This window comes from Poecilia formosa, unplaced genomic scaffold, assembly GCF_000485575.1.
Source record: "Poecilia formosa unplaced genomic scaffold, Poecilia_formosa-5.1.2 Scaffold17, whole genome shotgun sequence".
NCBI classification, from domain to species: domain Eukaryota; kingdom Metazoa; phylum Chordata; class Actinopteri; order Cyprinodontiformes; family Poeciliidae; genus Poecilia; species Poecilia formosa.
The window spans coordinates 1,806,818-1,825,471 of NW_006799956.1; the positions used below are offsets into that span (position 1 = coordinate 1,806,818).

General features: G+C 39.4%; 1 protein-coding gene across 5 annotated transcripts; it reads right to left on the reverse strand.

Moving 5' to 3' along the window:
* Nucleotides 1-1,606: 1,606 nt before the first annotated feature.
* Nucleotides 1,607-17,303, reverse strand: LOC103134466 (gamma-parvin-like). Of its 5 annotated transcripts, none has more exons than XM_016668790.1 (14): nucleotides 16,937-17,303; nucleotides 15,070-15,148; nucleotides 12,918-13,031; nucleotides 11,902-11,966; nucleotides 10,899-11,001; nucleotides 10,620-10,763; nucleotides 8,937-9,052; nucleotides 8,807-8,862; nucleotides 8,670-8,704; nucleotides 8,507-8,568; nucleotides 6,048-6,116; nucleotides 5,821-5,922; nucleotides 5,086-5,158; nucleotides 1,607-2,536 (listed from the first exon to the last, which is right to left on the reverse strand). In XM_016668790.1, exons 3-14 carry the CDS (start codon nucleotides 12,979-12,981, stop codon nucleotides 2,463-2,465), a joined length of 963 nt encoding a protein of 320 aa, XP_016524276.1. In that variant the 5' UTR covers nucleotides 12,982-13,031; nucleotides 15,070-15,148; nucleotides 16,937-17,303; the 3' UTR covers nucleotides 1,607-2,462. The 5 variants fall into 5 exon arrangements, with proteins under 5 accessions (XP_016524276.1, XP_016524275.1, XP_007546788.1 ...); XM_016668789.1 differs by having other exon boundaries at nucleotides 15,070-15,613; XM_007546726.2 differs by lacking the exon at nucleotides 16,937-17,303 and having other exon boundaries at nucleotides 15,070-16,914.
* Nucleotides 17,304-18,654: the final 1,351 nt, after the last annotated feature.

Sequence of the window (18,654 nt, forward strand, 5' to 3'; positions counted from 1 at the left end):
TTCAGTGGTTTTGATGCGAGACGTGTTGGTGCTTTGTTTGCACTTAATTTATGCTAATTTCATTTGTTTATAAGTATAGCTGTTAAAGTAGGATTCAACGTAAGTGCAAACAAGTTGTATTTATTTTAATTGTATTTTTAGTTAACAGTGTCAAAAGTGTTCCTTTTGTAAGACTGTAGTTGAGAAAATATTTGTACGGCAAAACATACCCAAGAACGCCACAAAACAGCTTTAGCAACGAAACATCTAATGCTTAATTTAATAGCAACACTTTGCTGTTAACTCAGGATAAATTAAAATGCGTTATATTCGTACAAAACATGCTTACCATATTTGGTTTTATAAAGGCACCCATTGAACTTCGGCTCTGCTAACCATTTTTCGTTAAACCCGCTAGTTCGATGGTTGCTGTTGTGGCTCTCGGGGGACTGCCCCGAAGAGGCGCCAGTTCCCTCCAGGGGTAGCTGTAGGTGGCTAATGTCAGGTAGTGGTACCGGTGGAAAAAAAAGAAAGAAAAAGTTTTCTTCCATTAACCACTAGATGTCGCCATTGCGCGTAAACGGATTTTACCATGACTACTCATAAACCTTCATCGTCACTGTTGCCATGTATAAAAATTACGTAATTTACAACAAACAAGCAGCGCTTAGCCTGGCGGCGGGGGCAGTAAAGCATGGCGGACCGCCAGGCCTATAATACACTGGAGGAAACACTTGAATAGCTTAATCTTTGCGTTAGTGATAGTAATCATAGACTAACTACTTAAAATAGCACAACTCACTACTGACCAGGGCAGAAACAAGTCGGCAGCCATTTAATGCTTCTTTTGATCCTAAATAATTGACCCAACCTAAAACAAAATGATTGTTTGCTTCCAGGCCTTTGAAAGCTTTCATCTGCCTCTGGTTCATCAGGTCTGCAGCTGCAGAAAGTTAACTTGATCACCTCAATGCCACATAAATCCTCAACATTATACAAGAAGTCTTTTTAACCAAGAAAATATGGATCATCCTAAATATATAATTCAGATGGGGCTCAGGAAGTGGATTTCTCCAGTTTAAAAAATGGCTAATTGGATTAAAGCAGTACGCTAATGCCCTAAATTAGCTAGAACACACAAGGTGCCTCAAGAACTGTATATTTAGGATATGATGATCCATATTTTAAAATTTGAACCTGAATAAAATGGTAAATGTTGTATAGTGTGCAGTATTGTAATTAAGTATAACACCAGCTGAACATGTTGAACTGAACAACCGTCCTGAATGTAAGCTGCTTCTCCGCCGCCATTACATTCTCTGCAACGCTGCCAGGAAAAAGCAGCTGAGTCAGAAAGTGGGAATAGCAAAGTGGACGAAGGACATTATGGGCTTAGAAATAATAAATGATATAAGTTATGACCAGTAATGGAGTCACTGGATAGGTAAGTGCATGCTTTTCTTATGTTTCTCACCACTTCCTGTTCGCTCTGCTGTGAAAAGGAGTTTTATACAGATAACATTAGCAGGAACACAGGAGGAAGCATCAATATCATTTTAGGGAGTGATGCAACAACAATAAACAATTTCTTCAGGCTGAATTTAAAATATAAGAGACGACACATGAATTGTGTTACCAGGGAGTGAAGCTTTATGGAAATACATACACAACCAAGGACACATGACCTAATATTTATGCAGTCGATTAAGCTACAGTTAAGTTACATCCACATGCCGTACCTTGAATATTTCTTTATATTAGTCGTCCATCTGAAGTTAAGATATTGATGATACTGTCACCGTCAAGAGAAACATATTATTCACAATAGCATTCATAAATATAAAAGTAGACAAAACTTTGCAAAGGTTTTAGTGGCAACAGTAAAAAAAAAATTCAAATTTGGCATATCACTGAAACGTTTCAGCACGGAAAACCTGTAAAACAAAATCTGCTCTAAACTGTGAACAACCGTTTCTTTCTTTCTTTTTTTTCTGTGATGATAGTCAGATGTTAGTTTTCTGGATGTAAAGATTTATTTGCATAAACTGACTCCAATCAGCTGCGTTTCTTGCTTCTCTAACTGAGGCTCCGTCAGGTGTGCAGAGTCTTAAAAAAATATCAGTTTTCTGACTCACTTAAGCAGTTTGCTGCTGCCACCAACACTGAAGTATTTGCTGTCCTCCAAATTTGATAAAAGTAAAATTTAATACCTTTTTTTTAATTGAGAAGATGTACTTTTCAACCTGAGTTCTCAAGATATTTACAAAAAATATATATATATATTTTTCAAAACACATTTAGCCTATACTACATAAAATGCCCCCAGTCATAAAAGCTAAAATGTTCGAAAATAGATCCCACTGTTTTTGTCTAAATCTGTACGACGACCCAAAAAACAAAAATACAGCAATAAATTACACAGCAAACACTTTTCCCCTCCCATCTTCTTGTTTATTTCCAGCAGCTCATCTTGTCTTCCTCCCTCAGTTCCTTTTGTGCTTCCTGAACAGGGCGTAAAGGACCTTCAAGGTGGCGGCGACGTCCTGAGAGACGATATCTGTCACAATATTCACAGGACAAATGTTACGTAATCAGCCTGGCCAAGTCGAAGCGCCGTGACTGCGACCACGCTTTGTGGACATTAGCTAATAGCTCCTCTCACAATCCACTCAGGCGGGTCAATAGATCAGGAGGACAAGAAAAATCCATTAGGCAGAAATTTGATCTCTCTGTCCTTGGTGGGACTCAATAAGTGAATGAACGTGACATTAAGATTGACTTCATCGCTCGCTCATCTAATTAACACACGCACAGCATGCTCCCGTTTAAAGGCCTTTAGTCCTGGAATTCATCCTTTCATTACAGCAATTATGGCATTAATTAAAAAGACAGTAAAAATGAATTAAATTAACTGCCACCTCTGGACTTAGATTAATCGTGCCGGTCTTTACATGATCAGTTATAGTGTCGGGAATTTATTTTAAGGTTGAAAAGGCGCCGTGCGCGTCCGGTGGAGAAGAGAATGGGCGAGTTTGAGTGCCTGTAAGAGGGAAGTTGAAACTCAACCAAAAGATCATCCAGTTGGTAACGGATGCACGGAGAGGAAAGATTGACCTGTTTGGTAATTGATGGATTCGTATCCATCAATACCAATTGATGGATCGATACCAAATCAATCTGTTTGGTACTGATGGACTCAGGTCCCGATATATCGGTTGTTTCCCTTGCTTCGTTGTTCTCCTATTTGCAGTGAAAAAAGTTATACAGCAACTGATTATATTTGCTACTTACCGCATGAGAGTAACCTGTGGTTTACAGTGTCATGCCATATTTTTATGTTAATAAACACCGAGTACTATAAAAATATCATAAATATTTTTCTAATGGTATTCTCTACATTATTATTTGCTTCAGTGTTTTACTGTGCAACTACATTCAATGCAATAAAAAGTCATAAAGTGGTTAAATACTACACTGCACGGGACGATAAAATGGTCAAATTTTAGTTGATTCATTACGTTGCTGTATTGTACAGTATTATGTGAAACCATCCAAAGCCATGCAAATCGATTTTGTTTAATTTTTCTGTATCCTTCCCGAAGTTTCTCGCAACAGCTGGCAGGAATTTTGGCTGATTCCTCCAGTCAGGTAACAACTGAATTGTTCACACACCTTTTCAGATCTGCTTAAAAATCTTCAGCGGGACTAAGATCCGAGTTTTGAAATGGCTACTCCAAAACACAGATATTTAACTCAATATTTACCAAATGAGTGCTTCTGCAAACCGTAACTGTGCTTTTTATGTTCCCTTTAGAGCAATGCCTTCTTCCTCTCGGAGCGGCCTTTCAGCTTGTGTCAACGCGAATGATGAGTTTCACTGAACAGCTTCAGCCTGCAGCTCAAGCTACATTTCACACCACAACACATTTATCTGTGAGACATAATGATTACTGACTGGTTTTTATACTTTAACGGATAAAAACTGTCCCCCAAAATGAACCAGAGTTATCGAGGTCCATAATTTTGCCTGATATTTTTAAGATTTGCTCCATGATGTCACAAAGTGAGCAGCGTGTTGGAGGTTGAAATCCTCAGGTGCGCTACCATTTAATTCAAATGTTGCATTCATTAACCTTAATCGGAAACGTACTAAGTCATAAAATTGCTATCTGTGTGTTCCCAAATTATTCCCAGGCATATTTCTCCTCAATTTGAAGAAAAGTACAAAAAAATTCTCTAAAAATCTCAAATTTTGCTATTTTGCTAATAGAAATAATTCTGATATTCCAGTTTGACCAAAAACAGAAAACATTTTGTCCAATGTACTATAATGTCGAGTTTTGTCTTTTTAAGCATTGCATGCTGTAAATTGGCTGGAAGCATCAAAAGGAGAAATATCTTCTTTTTTTTTTTTTGCTGGATGAAAAACTCATATTCAGAGGTTTATAATTGTATCATTAGTACGGCAATTTTCAAATTGGAGTTGAAAGACACTTTTTTTTAATATAGTACACAGATACAATCAACATTTTGAGCCCGATAACAATAATATCCAGGATAGCACGGCTCATGAACATGGATTCCTCCTCGCAGGCAAACGCTCCTGCAGCAGAGGAGCTGGGTTAAATCCCTTTTCCTATCAGAGGACACCAAGACAACATTGTCCCTTTGAGGCTGCCTTTTCTGCTGCTCCTCTCTAAAGGAACGATGGTGGCCTGAGACGGAGAAAATCATCTTAAGGTATAAATACTAAGACGCGAGTCACGCTCATTTATATTCCCTGAACAATTTCATCTTTTTCCTGTGAAACACCGTCGATCCCTCTCTCCACTCCAGCGATTAAATTCTCCGTGGACAAAGCGTCCCACCTGACACACAAACAGATTTTTAGCTTTTCCCATTTCAGCCGGATAAATGCTGCTGATAGAGGAGATAATATGAATTAGTTTGACACTGCTGTCTTGGAGCAGGGGCGCTTTCAGCTATCTGACTCGGTTTGCAGTAATTTTACAGACGCTAGATTTTTTTCTGCCATCAAGCCAATATTTTGTGCCGTGTTGTGATTGTGTTTTTTGCTCCTCTGGAAAGTGACGTCATTTTCCTCACCTTGCGGGTCAATATTGGGCAGCTGCAGGCCAATATCATCCAGGAGATCCAGTGCTAACGTCACATTATGAAGCTGCAGTCCAAAAACAAAGCACAAACATATTTATCAAAGTGAGTTTAAATAATGCTAATTCACATTTAAAACCTGTTTTATCTCCTTAAATACGAATTATGTTCCGATATGACGTCAATATTTCATTTTGCAGTTCCAGCCACGCCTTGTGTTTTTGAAATTAAATCCTCCAACTCTTGGTAATAGGAGTGTGGAAAGTCCTTAACATATAACTACTAAACATCAGACACAAAGATATATTTTTGATTACTTTGTTCCTATCATTTTACCGTCTATATGTCTGAGAGGGAAGATGTTAGCGGATGTCGTTGCCCCAGTGAATTATTCATGAACCCGTCGTATTTCAGATAAAAGAGGTTTTACCTTCACAGGCCGCATCCTGTTGGCCCAACGTAAAATAAGATCAAAGATATTGGCACAAGTGCTTTATGATGTTAATTGCATAAATGCATTTGATCAAAACATGCATTATAATAGGTACTTGTGCCTGTTTTTGAGTGGTTAGATAAGAAATTAGACACATAAAAGCAAAGGTTTTTAGAAATCCTAGTAGAGTGAAGGTCTTCATCGCACAACCGTTTATTTTAAATATAAAAAAATCATGTTAAGATGTTGAAATTTGATGAAAAGAAGACTTCAAACTTTAAAATCATACACCCTACCATCTCGGCGTCATTAGCAGGGGTCAGGTGGAAGTCAACCAGTGGGATGAAGAAGCCTTCCAGTTGGCCAATCAGCAGCAGCAATATCACTCCATCAGCAAACTGGGACAGAAACGCGGGACTTTGGATCTCGTTCATACAAACAGTGATAAAATCTCAGGCAAGCTAAATGTAGAGTCTATTTTTATTATTCGGCAGCCTGGAGTAAACGAACCGTCAGATTGTACCTGTTTGTCCATATCAGCCACCTGCAGACCCAGCGATGCCATGTTCTGGTTGACGAAGTGTAAGATGGCCTGAAAGCGGAAGTTGAGAAGTGAGGGAGTAAGTAAAGGTGCCGTCACCAAAGCCATCCACTGTAGTAGGGGATGTAATCAGGCTCATAGTAAAGTAGCAACTGTTACTGTGTGCAGCCATTACTAAAAGTCACGCAATAAATTGGTCAAACAGTTGAAAATTAACCGGAGAAGGAAAAGAGACACTTGGCTAAGTCACTAAAGTTCACAAAGTTTAACTGTAGTTGCAGCCAAATAAACAGCCGATAAAAACTAATGCAACAGGCAGAGTGTGAATTTCCTCTGACGATAAAACCACCAAGTCCATGTTCTTTGCCTTTTATCGCGTTGTATTCTTAGAAGTAAAACCTGTGAAGGATCAAAATGCCAGTCATCGCTGGCATCCTGAAGACACCTCGAATTAGTTCACTTTGAATGGTTTCTACTTGTACTGAACACTGAACATATGATTAGATTAGAGAAGTCCTTTGAAAGTTGGACTCAGAAATACCTGGAGATTTGAAGGCAATCCTGTTGAGAAAGCTCAGCGAAACACATTTGAGCACAACAAGCACATCTAAGGTTGTCAATAGGACATTGATCTACAAGTAATGACAGCGTAACCTCACAACATCGGCTGCTTGGTTCGACAAACAGAGGATTTCCTCCTAGAGAGACAAACTATGACAGTACATCGTATAAACATGTAGGTCCAGCAGTATGAAGATTATTGGCAAGAAGGAAAACTGAAATGTCAGCTCTTCAACAAATAAGTTGTTCTGATGAAAAATGTTCTCTTCCGTGGCCAGCTTGGCTTGAAACACATCACAGATCAAAGACTGACATAGTTTTGCATCAAATGCATCTGTCTTTACTTTTACTGGATGTCAGTGCTTCATTTGATGCAGTTGCTGGTCATAAAATATTGGCAAACAGTAGAGTTGATGGGTACTTGTGAAACTGCGAAACATCTAATTTAGCAAATCAAGACTTCATTATGTCATTTATAAAAGCTGTGTCTGAGTGAACAACAATCACATGCGGTGTTCCTCCAGGCTCCATTTTTACAAATTTACTTGCTTAACATAACCATGCTGATGACACATTTTATTCTACAAGTCCTTTATACTCACTTGGTCTGCTTTTTTTTTCTTTTTGGTATCCAAAATGAAATGTTTGAGATCAGCACTCAACTAGATCCAATTGGGCTAAAAATTACAGAACGTGAGCAACTTTGGTGTGGTTTTAGACCCAGACCTACAAAGCCAAAGGTGTAAAGTGAAAACTTAGCTTCACTATTTTAAGTCATATTTACGGTGCCTTCACTGGCATATGCAAGACAATTAATCAGAGCTTAACCAAAACCTTGTTGCCACAGTCCTGACCGGCACCAGGGAAATGGATCACACCACAGGATTGCACCGAGTCCCTGTTAGTAAAAGGATAGATTTTTAAATGGTGTTATTGAACTTCACAGAATGGTGTTGGACCTGAACGTCTCGTGGGATCCTTTTAGACGCCTCGTGTCTTCAGAGACTTGTTAGCTCAGTGTTGCAAGGACCAGCGCGGACAGCATTTAGTTTCTACGCTCACCAGCTCTGGAACGAACTCCCTGTAAACCCGACGTCCAAAAACTATTGGATTCTTTAAATCGGGACTGGAAGTGTTATTAGCTCTTACAAAACACTTCAAGGCCGGATTAAGGCGCCTTTTTTGCTGCCTCCCAGTGTTTTGTGAAAGGATCGATGCACCAAAGTGGGCAAATGTCAGGCCACTTTTATCACAGCCCTGACTCGCCGGGTGCAGAGGGCACCGTCATTGGCTGACATCAATAGGGTAAGCCAGCTTTGTGGGTCAAGGAAATGACACTTATCTTGTCTAAATGTCTAAATGTGCATTTGACTGTTTATTTCCTTTTATGTCATCTTTAAATGATTACAGTTATTGTTTTGTTTATCTTTTTCTTGAACAGTTTTTAGCACTTTGAATGACCTTGTGTATGGATCCTGCTGTGCTAATAAACATGCCTAGCCTTGTCCCGCCTAATCAACTGCTAATTGTGGAGCTAACTAAAGCATCCTGCTTTAATTGGATCATTTTACATTACAGATTCAAAAATCAACAGTCCATTATTTTCATGTTCGCCTATTTTTGTGAAGAGATGTTAAATTGACTGGACTTTTTGTAGTTTAGATCTCCAACATGGGATAATCCCTAAAAAGAAAATGTTACAGTGACAGGACTAAGCAGACTTGTTCACTATAGTGAAAGTTGAAGTGCGGACCACAAGCCCACACAGTATGAGGTGTATTTTATGCATTAACTTTACAAATCTCTAAAGTTGGGAGCATCAACACCTTGAACAATGCCAGCATGTCTCCTCCTGTCGTCTATTTTTTATTTTTTTTTACCTTCTTCACTGTGTTGACCTTGGTAGCCTCAAGCTTCAGCAGTTGCTCAATGGGATCTTCCCCTGGGTTGGTGAGACATCCAGAAAAATGTGTTAGGCTTTAATGGTGTTTGGACAACATTCAAGATGTCACTTCAGCTCAACCTCTGACCACTCTCACTCACTTCCAGGATAGCTGGAGGAGTCTGAGCCTGCATTGCTGCAGAAAAAGAAAATAAATGTGATATGACTTCTGTTTTTTGTTTTTTTTATATAAATGAAATGAGAGTAAGACACAAGCAAGACGCAGAAATCCACTCACCTGTCCTCTGTCAGGACTTCGGTCTGCACCTCAGATTTGATTCCGCTCTTGCTTACCTGCGTGAAAATGAAAAGTTAGCCAAAGCTGCGTGGGAATTTCACCAGGCAGGTCCGGGGCTGAAAAGACTTACTTCTACTGTGACAACGTCAATCTTCACATTCGGTGGCAGATTTAGCTCAGGCTGGAAGGCTTTTGCCATGGCAACCAGCAGATGAATGGTAGCTAGGAGATCTTTGTTGTGGATGACTGACAGGCAAACAACGGAAAACAAAACAAAACAAAAAAGAAAAAAAAAAAGTTCAGCTTGGACTGATGTGACAGATCTCAAAAACATATGGTGTGGCAACTAAGATAAACCAAAAGGATCTTGGACAAATAAAACAGAAGCACAACTAAAATGGGTAATTTTGGAGAAAGACATTCAGGGATGTTCTCAAAAACGGCTTCATGACTCAAGGAAAACAGGGATACACATTTAGCAAATTGTAATATTTTGATACCTGCAACCTTCCTATGCCTTGAAAACATGTCTGTTTTGTGTATAAATGCATAAAATACGAAGAAATAGCTGCATTGCTTTTAGCTTAACGGTAGTTAGCTTGTCAGTGAGCATAGCAGCTAGCATAACTGCCAGAGGTAGGAGGCTAGCAATTAGCTACCTAGCTAAAATTACTCACCTCATATATCTTATGAGTATTAATACCTCATCTTTCTTTCTGAGAACCATGCCTTTGAGAAAAAAAACGAAACAAATAGGCAGTAAAGTGTACTTCACTAGTCTTCAAAAAGCACTGTCTCCAGCTTTTGTGGGGGGGGGAAATGGCAAAATAATGTTTGCTGAGGTATCAAAATGCTCTGGCTGCCGAGAAACCAGTCTGAACTCAAGCGACACTCAAACTAAAAGAGCCCTGTCATTTTTATTAGCTGCAATTTGCAAAACAGGTGTTACAGAAAAATCTGTTCATTTTCTGTGACCGCAGGGGACGAAAGAGTGCAAATACTGACACATCTGGGATTTTAATATTCATGGCTTTTTTATTAGCCATGAATCTTATATCTCCATGCATTATATTATATACAAAGTAATGCATTATATTTCCTCCATAAATATAATGCATTACTTTGTATTTGAGGCTGAACACTGACCATCGCATTGAATCCCTATGTGCCATCGTTAAAATATGCAAACCAGCTGTGGTCATTTAATAAATCGGTAACAGATTAAGAAATGGCCAGATTATTCTAGCTAGAATAATCTGTGATCTTACTGCACAGGCCTGTAAATAATGTCAAAGTTTAAAACAACTATTTTTCAGAGTTCTACCACCTCATCACTACAATCTGGGTGTATTTATAACAATATTTAACCCTCAAATAGCTAAAATCACACTGGTCACAGATCACTCTGGCCAGAATAATCGCACCTCCGCCCCCTGCGGTCACAGAAAATGATGGGTCACAGATTTTTCTGTAACACCTGGATTAAATTGAGAGTCACATCGCTCTGCATCATCAGGTTACGTCATCACAAAAAGAAGACGCCCTAAAAAATATGTGCACACACATTTCACATTTAGATAATCATTTGCTTATAAAATCTGGGAAAATTTCCCATGTTTTCTTGGTCTTATTTTCCTCAAACTAACTCGATCTCCCTTTTCAAATTCCTTCCAGCTGGTGTGAGCTTAGATGGCACCCTCAAGCGAGCACCAAAGCCTGTCATGAAATGAAGCTGAAGTCGGTGCCAGAAGGGGACATTTGATCACTTGTTGCTTTTTTGTTGCAGAGTCCAAGTCGAATTGCGTCGACTCACGTTTGACGTCCCATTTGATCGGGCAGCCGTCCTCCACGCCCAGCATCTTGTCCAGCTCTTTCATGACGGCTTCCAGCTTACGGAGCTGAGAGGAGCCGGTCAGCGCTATCTCCTCCACGTCGAGCTTCACGTTGCCTAATCTGGCTGCAGAAACCAGGAAGACGTTATTTATGAGCTCGGGGTTAAGCTTCTGGGACTGCCCGTTTCATTTGTTCTCGGTCCAGTTATTGAAATCACGATTGAGTGATTTAATGGGACATCAAACGTGTAACGTCTCACCCAGCAGGTGATGAAGGACGAGTCCATCGTACAGATCCTCCTCCAGACTCTGTATCACGATGTGCTCTGCTTTCAAAGTCTTATTGATCCAGTCCACCAAGGCCTCTCAGGACACAATTAATCACACAGTCAGAAACATCAAACACCTCACCTTCTCACAAACGTTTTTCTTTTACCAATGCAGCAGATGAAAAAAAAAAAAATAAGATAACAGCACGAGAGCCTGGCTGCTTCTTAAATAAGCTTTGTCTGTTCTCAGCGACGACGTGAGAATGAACTGGACAGACATGGGAAAAGCTGCTGTTTCACTTGCATTTTGTTCTGATTTGAGGGTTTATTTATAACATTACGTGGCTGAAACACTTAAGTTGCTATATTTACCTGCGACAAAGGGTTTTAAACTGCGATCCGTCAGACTCCCCACTGACATAGTCTGATCTGTCTCCTATCACCGCTTATAATTATGTTCATTAAACTTTCACTAAGCCTTTCCCCTCTCTCTCTCTTATCAGGTATAATTGATGTTCGGTACCATGCATTCATATGCAAAAGTGCATACATTTATATTCAGTTAAAACACTACAAAGCTCTGATATAATGGCATCTTTGTCAAAATTCATAACCTTTAAACTTTTCCATATTTTGTCATGTTACAACCATAAAATCTAATCCATGTTAATGAGATTTTATGACAAGAAAATGTGACGTGAAAGAAAAAATTGTATGATTTTTTTTTACTTTAAAAAATTTCTGAAAAGTATGGCATCCATTTGATTTGTTTGTGTAGTTTCATGTAGTTTTTAAATCTCAAGTTAGAAAAATGTTTTGATAACTTTTACTTCCAATTCACACGTGTCGCTCTGTCAATGAAATAAAAATGTGTCAAAGTTTGAGGTCGTTACATAATGAGATTACAAAAAGGCAAAGAAAATTCTCGTGCAAGGAAATACGTATCAGAGATAATTTCTTTTCTTTTCTGTTGATGAAAAGACTCATCTTCTACCTGCTTTAGGTTTTCAAGCTTGGGGTCTTTCAAGGATGTCGGCTGGATGAGCTTCCTCTTCTCTCCTGCGCCAGAAGTGAAATCGTTTTCAGTAATCTTTTTTTTTTTTTTACATTGTCAGGAATCTTTTTCGCCGGAAAAATACACTTAAATGCTTTATGGATAATGGATAAAAAGGACCAAATGGACTGAGATTGCTAAAAATCATCTCTCGACTCTGCAGGGCTTTTATTTTCCCTCCAACTTTTACTATCAGCACCACTGTTTTCTCATGTAGTCAGGAGTTGTTGCGAGGGTCAAAACATCTTCTCATAAAACCATTAAGGCATGAAAAAAGGAACAAGATGGAAAATATATCATATAGGGAGTCATATGTGAACTTGTGGAAATGCTGTTATATTTATACTTATTGAGACATAAAAATGTATTCATGCCACCCTTCACAGTTACTAGTACCATGACAAAGAAATAGAAAAAAAATTAATTAATTCAGTTTTCAGTTATGTATCATTATCTCATACTGAGAAATACAGAAAAATTACACTTTTTGTTTCATTGATGTTGATTTTTCACTCGCCTGAATTTTTTGATGTTTGGCTGAAAATGTTTCCGATTTATTCAACCTCAAGGCTGTTTGGGAAACTCCAGTTTGTGATTCTGAAGGAATAAAATATAATACCTACAGTATATTTTGAAATTATTTAATAATGTCTAAATTGTTTATTAGTATTGTTTTACTCAGAGTTTTTTTAAATGGCGTGTCTTCATCTATTTTCATGCTACGACCACAAAAAAAAAAATAAAAATAAAACCACAGGGCCTTTTTACCTCATTTTAGTCTCAATGCAATAACAAAATTTTATATATGCCTCCAGTACTGAACTAGTATGAGATGAAGGCTGGTTAAATATTTGAAACGCAAGAAATCCTGAAGCAGTTTGAAGGAAAATGGCCAAAACAGGCAGGTGGGTGTCTGAAAACGGTACAACCTGCCACTTCATTTAAGACACACATACCCTGAAAAGACTCCACCTCCAGGTCTTCCTCCTTTTTGTGGTACTCGAAAGCGGCGGCCTCCATCTCCCCTCCTCTGGATGGCTCGGTCGCTTTGCTGACCTGTTGGCACGAATCTGCAGAGGAGTCAGAGGCTCTCAATCAAACACCGTCTCAGGAAGAGCTGAACATGCAAACGGCAGCAGAATGAAGAAACACTTCTTATCAGGGGTGTTGGAAGAAAGTCCCTCTTTCAGAAATGGCTTAGTATGTGTTCATAGCAAACCGACTCCTGTTTCTGCTGGGGATCGATTTGCTGGAAGGGAGGATGTCGATTCTACTCACAGACAGCTTATAGTTGAAATGTTTGCAGCATCTTGCAAATGTTTCTTTTCTTTCACATGTTCTTACACTGCTGCCACAAATTTTAGTGCATTTTATTTCAGCAGGGTTTCCCACAGCATATCATAAGCCTGGCAGGCCACCAGACTTTACTTGTGCGTCCACCAGGCTAAGCATTACTTACTTATTTAAGTCTTTTTAAAATGTCTCAATTTTTTTAAGACTTTATAGTTGGTGTTCAGGTATTAATATTCAATCTTTCATTAACACATTATCAATTTCCTGTTAACTTTAAACATTTTCCAACTCAAAAACACGACGGGCCGCTGGATGAATGACTGCGCTAGCACCCAACCACCAGAGTAGAGTTGTTTCGTAGAGTTCTCTTTTAACATTGGTAAAAGACAGCAAGCCATTTCTCCCGCTAGTGTTTGTTTTGGTTGCATTTACCCAGAATACCCTGCGCTGTAGTCCGCTTCCTGCTTTCAGAGCGGTCTCCGGTCCGCTCGCCATTCAACCACGCCAGAGTTCTGTCCATCCGAGACAGGACCCGAGGTTTGTAGGAGAACCAGAGTTTGCTTTTTTTGTTCTGTCCGCATCAGAGTTTGATTGCGCATTCATACCTCCACAAATGAACTGAACTTTCTAGACAAACGAACGGTCTGCTGTCCGTGCATTATGCAATAACACAAAGAGTATTGCAAAACTACATATCTGTGAGGATTTGGTTTTTCTGTATGTTAATTAGTGTCTGTGTCGTCATGTCCGCCCTGATTGCTCACAGCTGTGTCTGACGTTTCCTGATTAACTCTTGTGTATTTAATCCCACCTGTGTCTGTGTTCCCCCGTTGGAGCATGATGTGTTGTTGTTTTGTTAAAATTGACCAGTTGCTGCCTGTAACAGAGTAGTTTGTTGCCCCCCAATCGCAAGAAACACCGACGTTCCTGTTCTAGGAATAGCTTTGGTATGCCAACTTATTAGGACACTGCCAGTGATTGAGCTCCTAGCCTTTTGCTCACCTGTGCTGTCTGGACTTTTGTACTTGCTAGAAATATTGATTAAATCATCAAACTCAGTCGCTGCCTCACCTCTCTGCTTTTGGGTCCGAACCAACAACAACCGCAAATCATGACAAAATCAACCCCTCTGCACATGAAGTGACAAGTAAGTTGAGCAAGCCATTTATCCTAAAAGACTTGCAAATGTTCTTGTAAAAGTTTTATTTTCTTTCCATTCACGATACTCCTGTATTTAATGTTGGTCCAATGCAAAAGCCCTGATGAGAAACGCTGACGTTTGCGAATGAGGGGTGTGAAAACATTTGAGTCACTCTAAAGGTTCCACCTATGAAAGTCTTTCGCTGACGAACTGTTTCAGACCAAAAGATCTGAAACAGGTAGTGGTTTCTAAAAAACAAAACAAGAAAAGAAAACTCCAATAACTCACTAAATCTTATCAAAAACTCTTTACACCAAAATAGGAAATGTCAGGTTTGCTCACTTCCTTTTTGTCAGCAGCTCACACAGCAGAGATCTGGAGAGCCCTGCAGGGTCGCATGGCTCTGCCTCTACCTCAGAATATTTTAAACCCCTATGGTTTCAGACACAAAGCACGGCGAACGCCCAAAGTCACACATCCTGACAAAACAGACATGACATGAAGCATGTCGAGCTGTAGTTTCCTGGATACGGAAAAAAGAGGAAGCCCTCCGTGAGCAACTTTTCTTCCCCCCCAACCTCACATGTGTTTTATGCATGTGTGGCTTCCATTTCCTGAGGTTGACAGCAACTTTCAAACAAGGTCATAAACATAGACTTTTTGAATAAGCTTACCTTCAGCTAGCTCCCAGAGAGCAACCACAACAAGACCGGGGGAGTTTCTGCTGAAATCAGTCCCTCTACAAGAAGTTGACTCTTAAAAAAAAAAAATACAACTCATCAAAACCCGGGGTGCAGGAAGTTGGAGGGCTGCGCTCCGATCTGAAAAGAGACACTAATGAGATCTGTGAGATCAACAGGCCCAACTGCAGATAACTGTCATCTGAGGGTCAAAAGGGAAGACAAGCACAACTGAGAGGATGTGGCATGAAGGAAGGTAGCACTTCCTCTTTCTTTTTTGATACAGGCTTTACAGCAGAGCGTTTTCACATGAGGTTGTTTGTGTTCAGTGACACGATCTGTGTTTGGGATTATGATAAACTCAAGTGCGTGTGAGGTGAGAACTATATGCACTGCTTTGGAAATCTTCGCCTCCAGGAGCCTGGGGGATACGAGACTTTGTTGAGGCCTGAAGCGTTCAGACTTCTCTCTTTGTGATTGGCTGGCTCCGTTTGCTGACATCTGGCGTCCAGCCTCGTCAATTCCACGTCAAAAGCGGCTAAAAGAAAAAAAAAATCAGACCAAATGAAAACCGGATTGAAGCGTGCAAAAATAAGTGGGGAAAGAAAACCTGAGTGCGCGTTGCATTGTTGAGGGAAAAGGAGGAGGGGGGAAATACAGACCACCCATAAGGGAGACGAAAGGGCAATTTGGGAGATGTGGAAGGTTACCATAGCAACAAAGGTATGAGACAAGAAAATAAAGGCCTAAAATAAATCCATAATATCTTTACCCAAATTGCAGGAATTGCCTGTTCCACAGCCATTCTCTCTCAAAAAGCCAAGGCAAATCTAACCTATCACACGAATCAAATGAAATCCTCATTCAGTTTCAGTCCAGGCTTTTATTTCCTCCTGATAGGCGAAATGAAGAGAGGGGAAGAAAAAAGAAAAAGAAAAAACTTGCAGCTGAGAGGTGCAGTAAGATCTCCGTCGAGACCGACTCATCTATTCTCTCAATTATTCAGTTTGGTTGGAAAATGCCTGAGCAGACGTGCTCTGTGCGTTTTCAGCAGGTCTCCAGGTAGTGCTGCGCGGCCGCAGCGACCGGAGGAGCACAGAGACAGCGGTCCAGACCGCCGCCGAGGCTCATTTAAAAGCCCGACGATGCCCCAGACCAGGGCTCTCCTGAGACACGGGGAACACGCTGCACTTAAGGTACATTGCAACATCAGATTTTACAGCTTAGAAAACTGGATATATAGGTCAGGTCAGTATCCCGCACTGTTTCTGCTACTTAGAAACATTTAAAAAGTAAATCTTTTAAAAGATTTGAAATCTTCATGCATACATACATATGAATTTCACATGTGTTTTTGATTGTGTGAAACTCATACATTTGTTAGATGGGAGAAATGTAATAATAAAATTTGCCAATAGTCTGCTTACGCAAGAACTACACTCTGTTTTTGATCCAGTTTTAAGGATTCGGCCATTTTGCGTTAAAGCCCAGCATCAACTACGTTAGATCTGATGACTCAGAAATAAAGTTCAGTACAGGACTTCCTCGACATTTGCTTGACTGCAGCCTTTAGCTAACGTCGCAGTTTGCAGAAAGGTTGCTAAAGATCAAAATAATGTAATTTTACAAAGGTATCAGTCTGAAGGAGGGTAGCAAAAATAAAAATAAAAAATCCACAGCAACACTGAAGATGCTGCAGAAGTTTCCAACAAGTTCTGGCTGCGTTTGGCGAGCCAGTATATTCAGACTGAAGAATAAAGTTTTTTCCTCCAGGCCTGGGTAATGTCATCTAAAACTTCTCAGCAAATCACGTTAAGGTCGATTTGATGTGAATCGGTGCTTAACATCTCAAGATACTTACCCAAATATGGTTCTGGCAGTTTCCTGATCCAAGTGTACGTCCAAGTCAACAAAAGAGTGACTTCTTGGGAGACAAGCTAAAAATCTGAAATCTGTGGAGACACAGGAAATGTTCTCACAGCCCCTCAGGAGTGGGGGCAAATGTTACCATGTTATCCTGAGGGATGCAGACTGGAAATGGAAATTGAGTCTCAAAGTGTTTGTTTTAAAGGTATACTCTTTTTTTTTTTTGTTGTTGTCATTTTTAATCATGCTTCCTTTTGGCAGATTTGTTGTCATTCAGAAGTGCGGGACAAATATTGAGTTATTTCTTTGAAAACATTTTGAAAATGATTATCATTGCCTCATTTCTTTCCTTCACAAAAACCTGAAATTTTAGCAGGAATGAGTAAAATTTTAAGAGCCAAAGTATATTTTGTAATTGAAGGTACCGGAGGATTTATTTTTAATTTGGCATTGTTGTATAAAGCCGAGGCGGATGTTAGGGTGACATCTGCCTTGGCAAGACAGATGCTAATGAACAGCTAGCATCTAGGAGATATAGATTATCTCATCTTAGAGAGGATATCTGCAGAATTGAGGCACCATATTATGTTGTTTCTAGCTTTCTAGAAAAAGCTTATAAAACTTCAGAAACTAGAACAGAAAACATATCCAGTCATTTACAGTGTTTGTGCTCAAAGCTACACAGATAAACAGCATTAGCTTGTCTGACAGCGTCTGCCAAGTCTAAATTATTGTGATTATGTTAGCATGACTAATTATTTAAGTAGAAAATTTCAAACTGAGGCATTCCCATATCCTCTGACGGCAGAGAAACATGTATGTGTTGCATAAAGTCTCATCCTGACAAGTCTGTGGGTGCGCGAACTGAGAAGAAATGTAATTAGGTTTCCTTCTTTTTTTTTCTATTTTTGCTCCTTTAACGTGTTTTTATTTTGTCGAGTCAATTATGATTTAGACATGTATTGGGTTCATCTTTGGTATAATTTTGGAGTTGAGTTTTCAACTCTGCACGTGTTTGTCAAAAGTTTGTAGGCTTTTATTTACACCAAAAAAATATCTTGTTGTTTTTATTATGATAATTCATTTGAAATATTTTGCATTTATCAGTTGAGCCTTATTTTGCAGTGTTTAACTCTGGTGTGTCACTGCTGCAGAAACAAACAAAGCCTTGCCTTAATGATTCTGCCTGCGTCGCAGCAAATGTTTCTGTAAAAAATTAGCATTAATGATGCCTTCATAACCGTGTAAAATATTCAGCTTTACTTGGCAATCAGCTGTGAATTTTGTGCTTAAAAAAATCTGGGTGATCCCTCTTATTGTCCGGCAAGAGAATACAGCTTAATGTATTTCGTGAGGAACTGATTCTTTCAGTCTCTTCTATAATCCGTATATTGAGTCCAGAAACGGTGAGAATCGTCTTAATCTTCTTTATGTGTTGGTGTTCAAGACGAGTAGTAGTAGCCCTGCAATGTTTTGTAGACAAAGCAAAAACTTTAACCGAACATGATACTAAGTCGTCGTCTTGAACAGATAGAGGTTTTTAACAGGAGAGTCATGTTTGTGCTTATTTGAGAGAATATAAATGTTAATTTCGACACGTATTTTATCCCAAATACTTTTGGACCTCGGCAGTCATTTTGACCCCATATATGTTACCAAGTCGTAAAATTTTATCCAAAAGAAAAAGAAAAAAAACAGGCAACAACAAAAACA

What these genes read in the sequence shown, in the direction of transcription:
- LOC103134466 (XM_007546724.2), bottom strand. Translation starts at nt 13,774, where the DNA reads ATGGACAGAACTCTGGCGTGGTTGAATGGCGAGCGGACCGGAGACCGC. An exon ending in TACAGCGCAGGGTATTCTGG is followed by an intron (nt 13,032 to 13,686) that starts GTAAATGCAACC and finishes ACTCCTCTGCAG; the next exon opens with ATTCGTGCCAACAGGTCAGC. An exon ending in CTGCTAATGACGCCGAGATG is followed by an intron (nt 5,159 to 5,820) that starts GTAGGGTGTATG and finishes TTTGGACTGCAG; the next exon opens with CTTCATAATGTGACGTTAGC.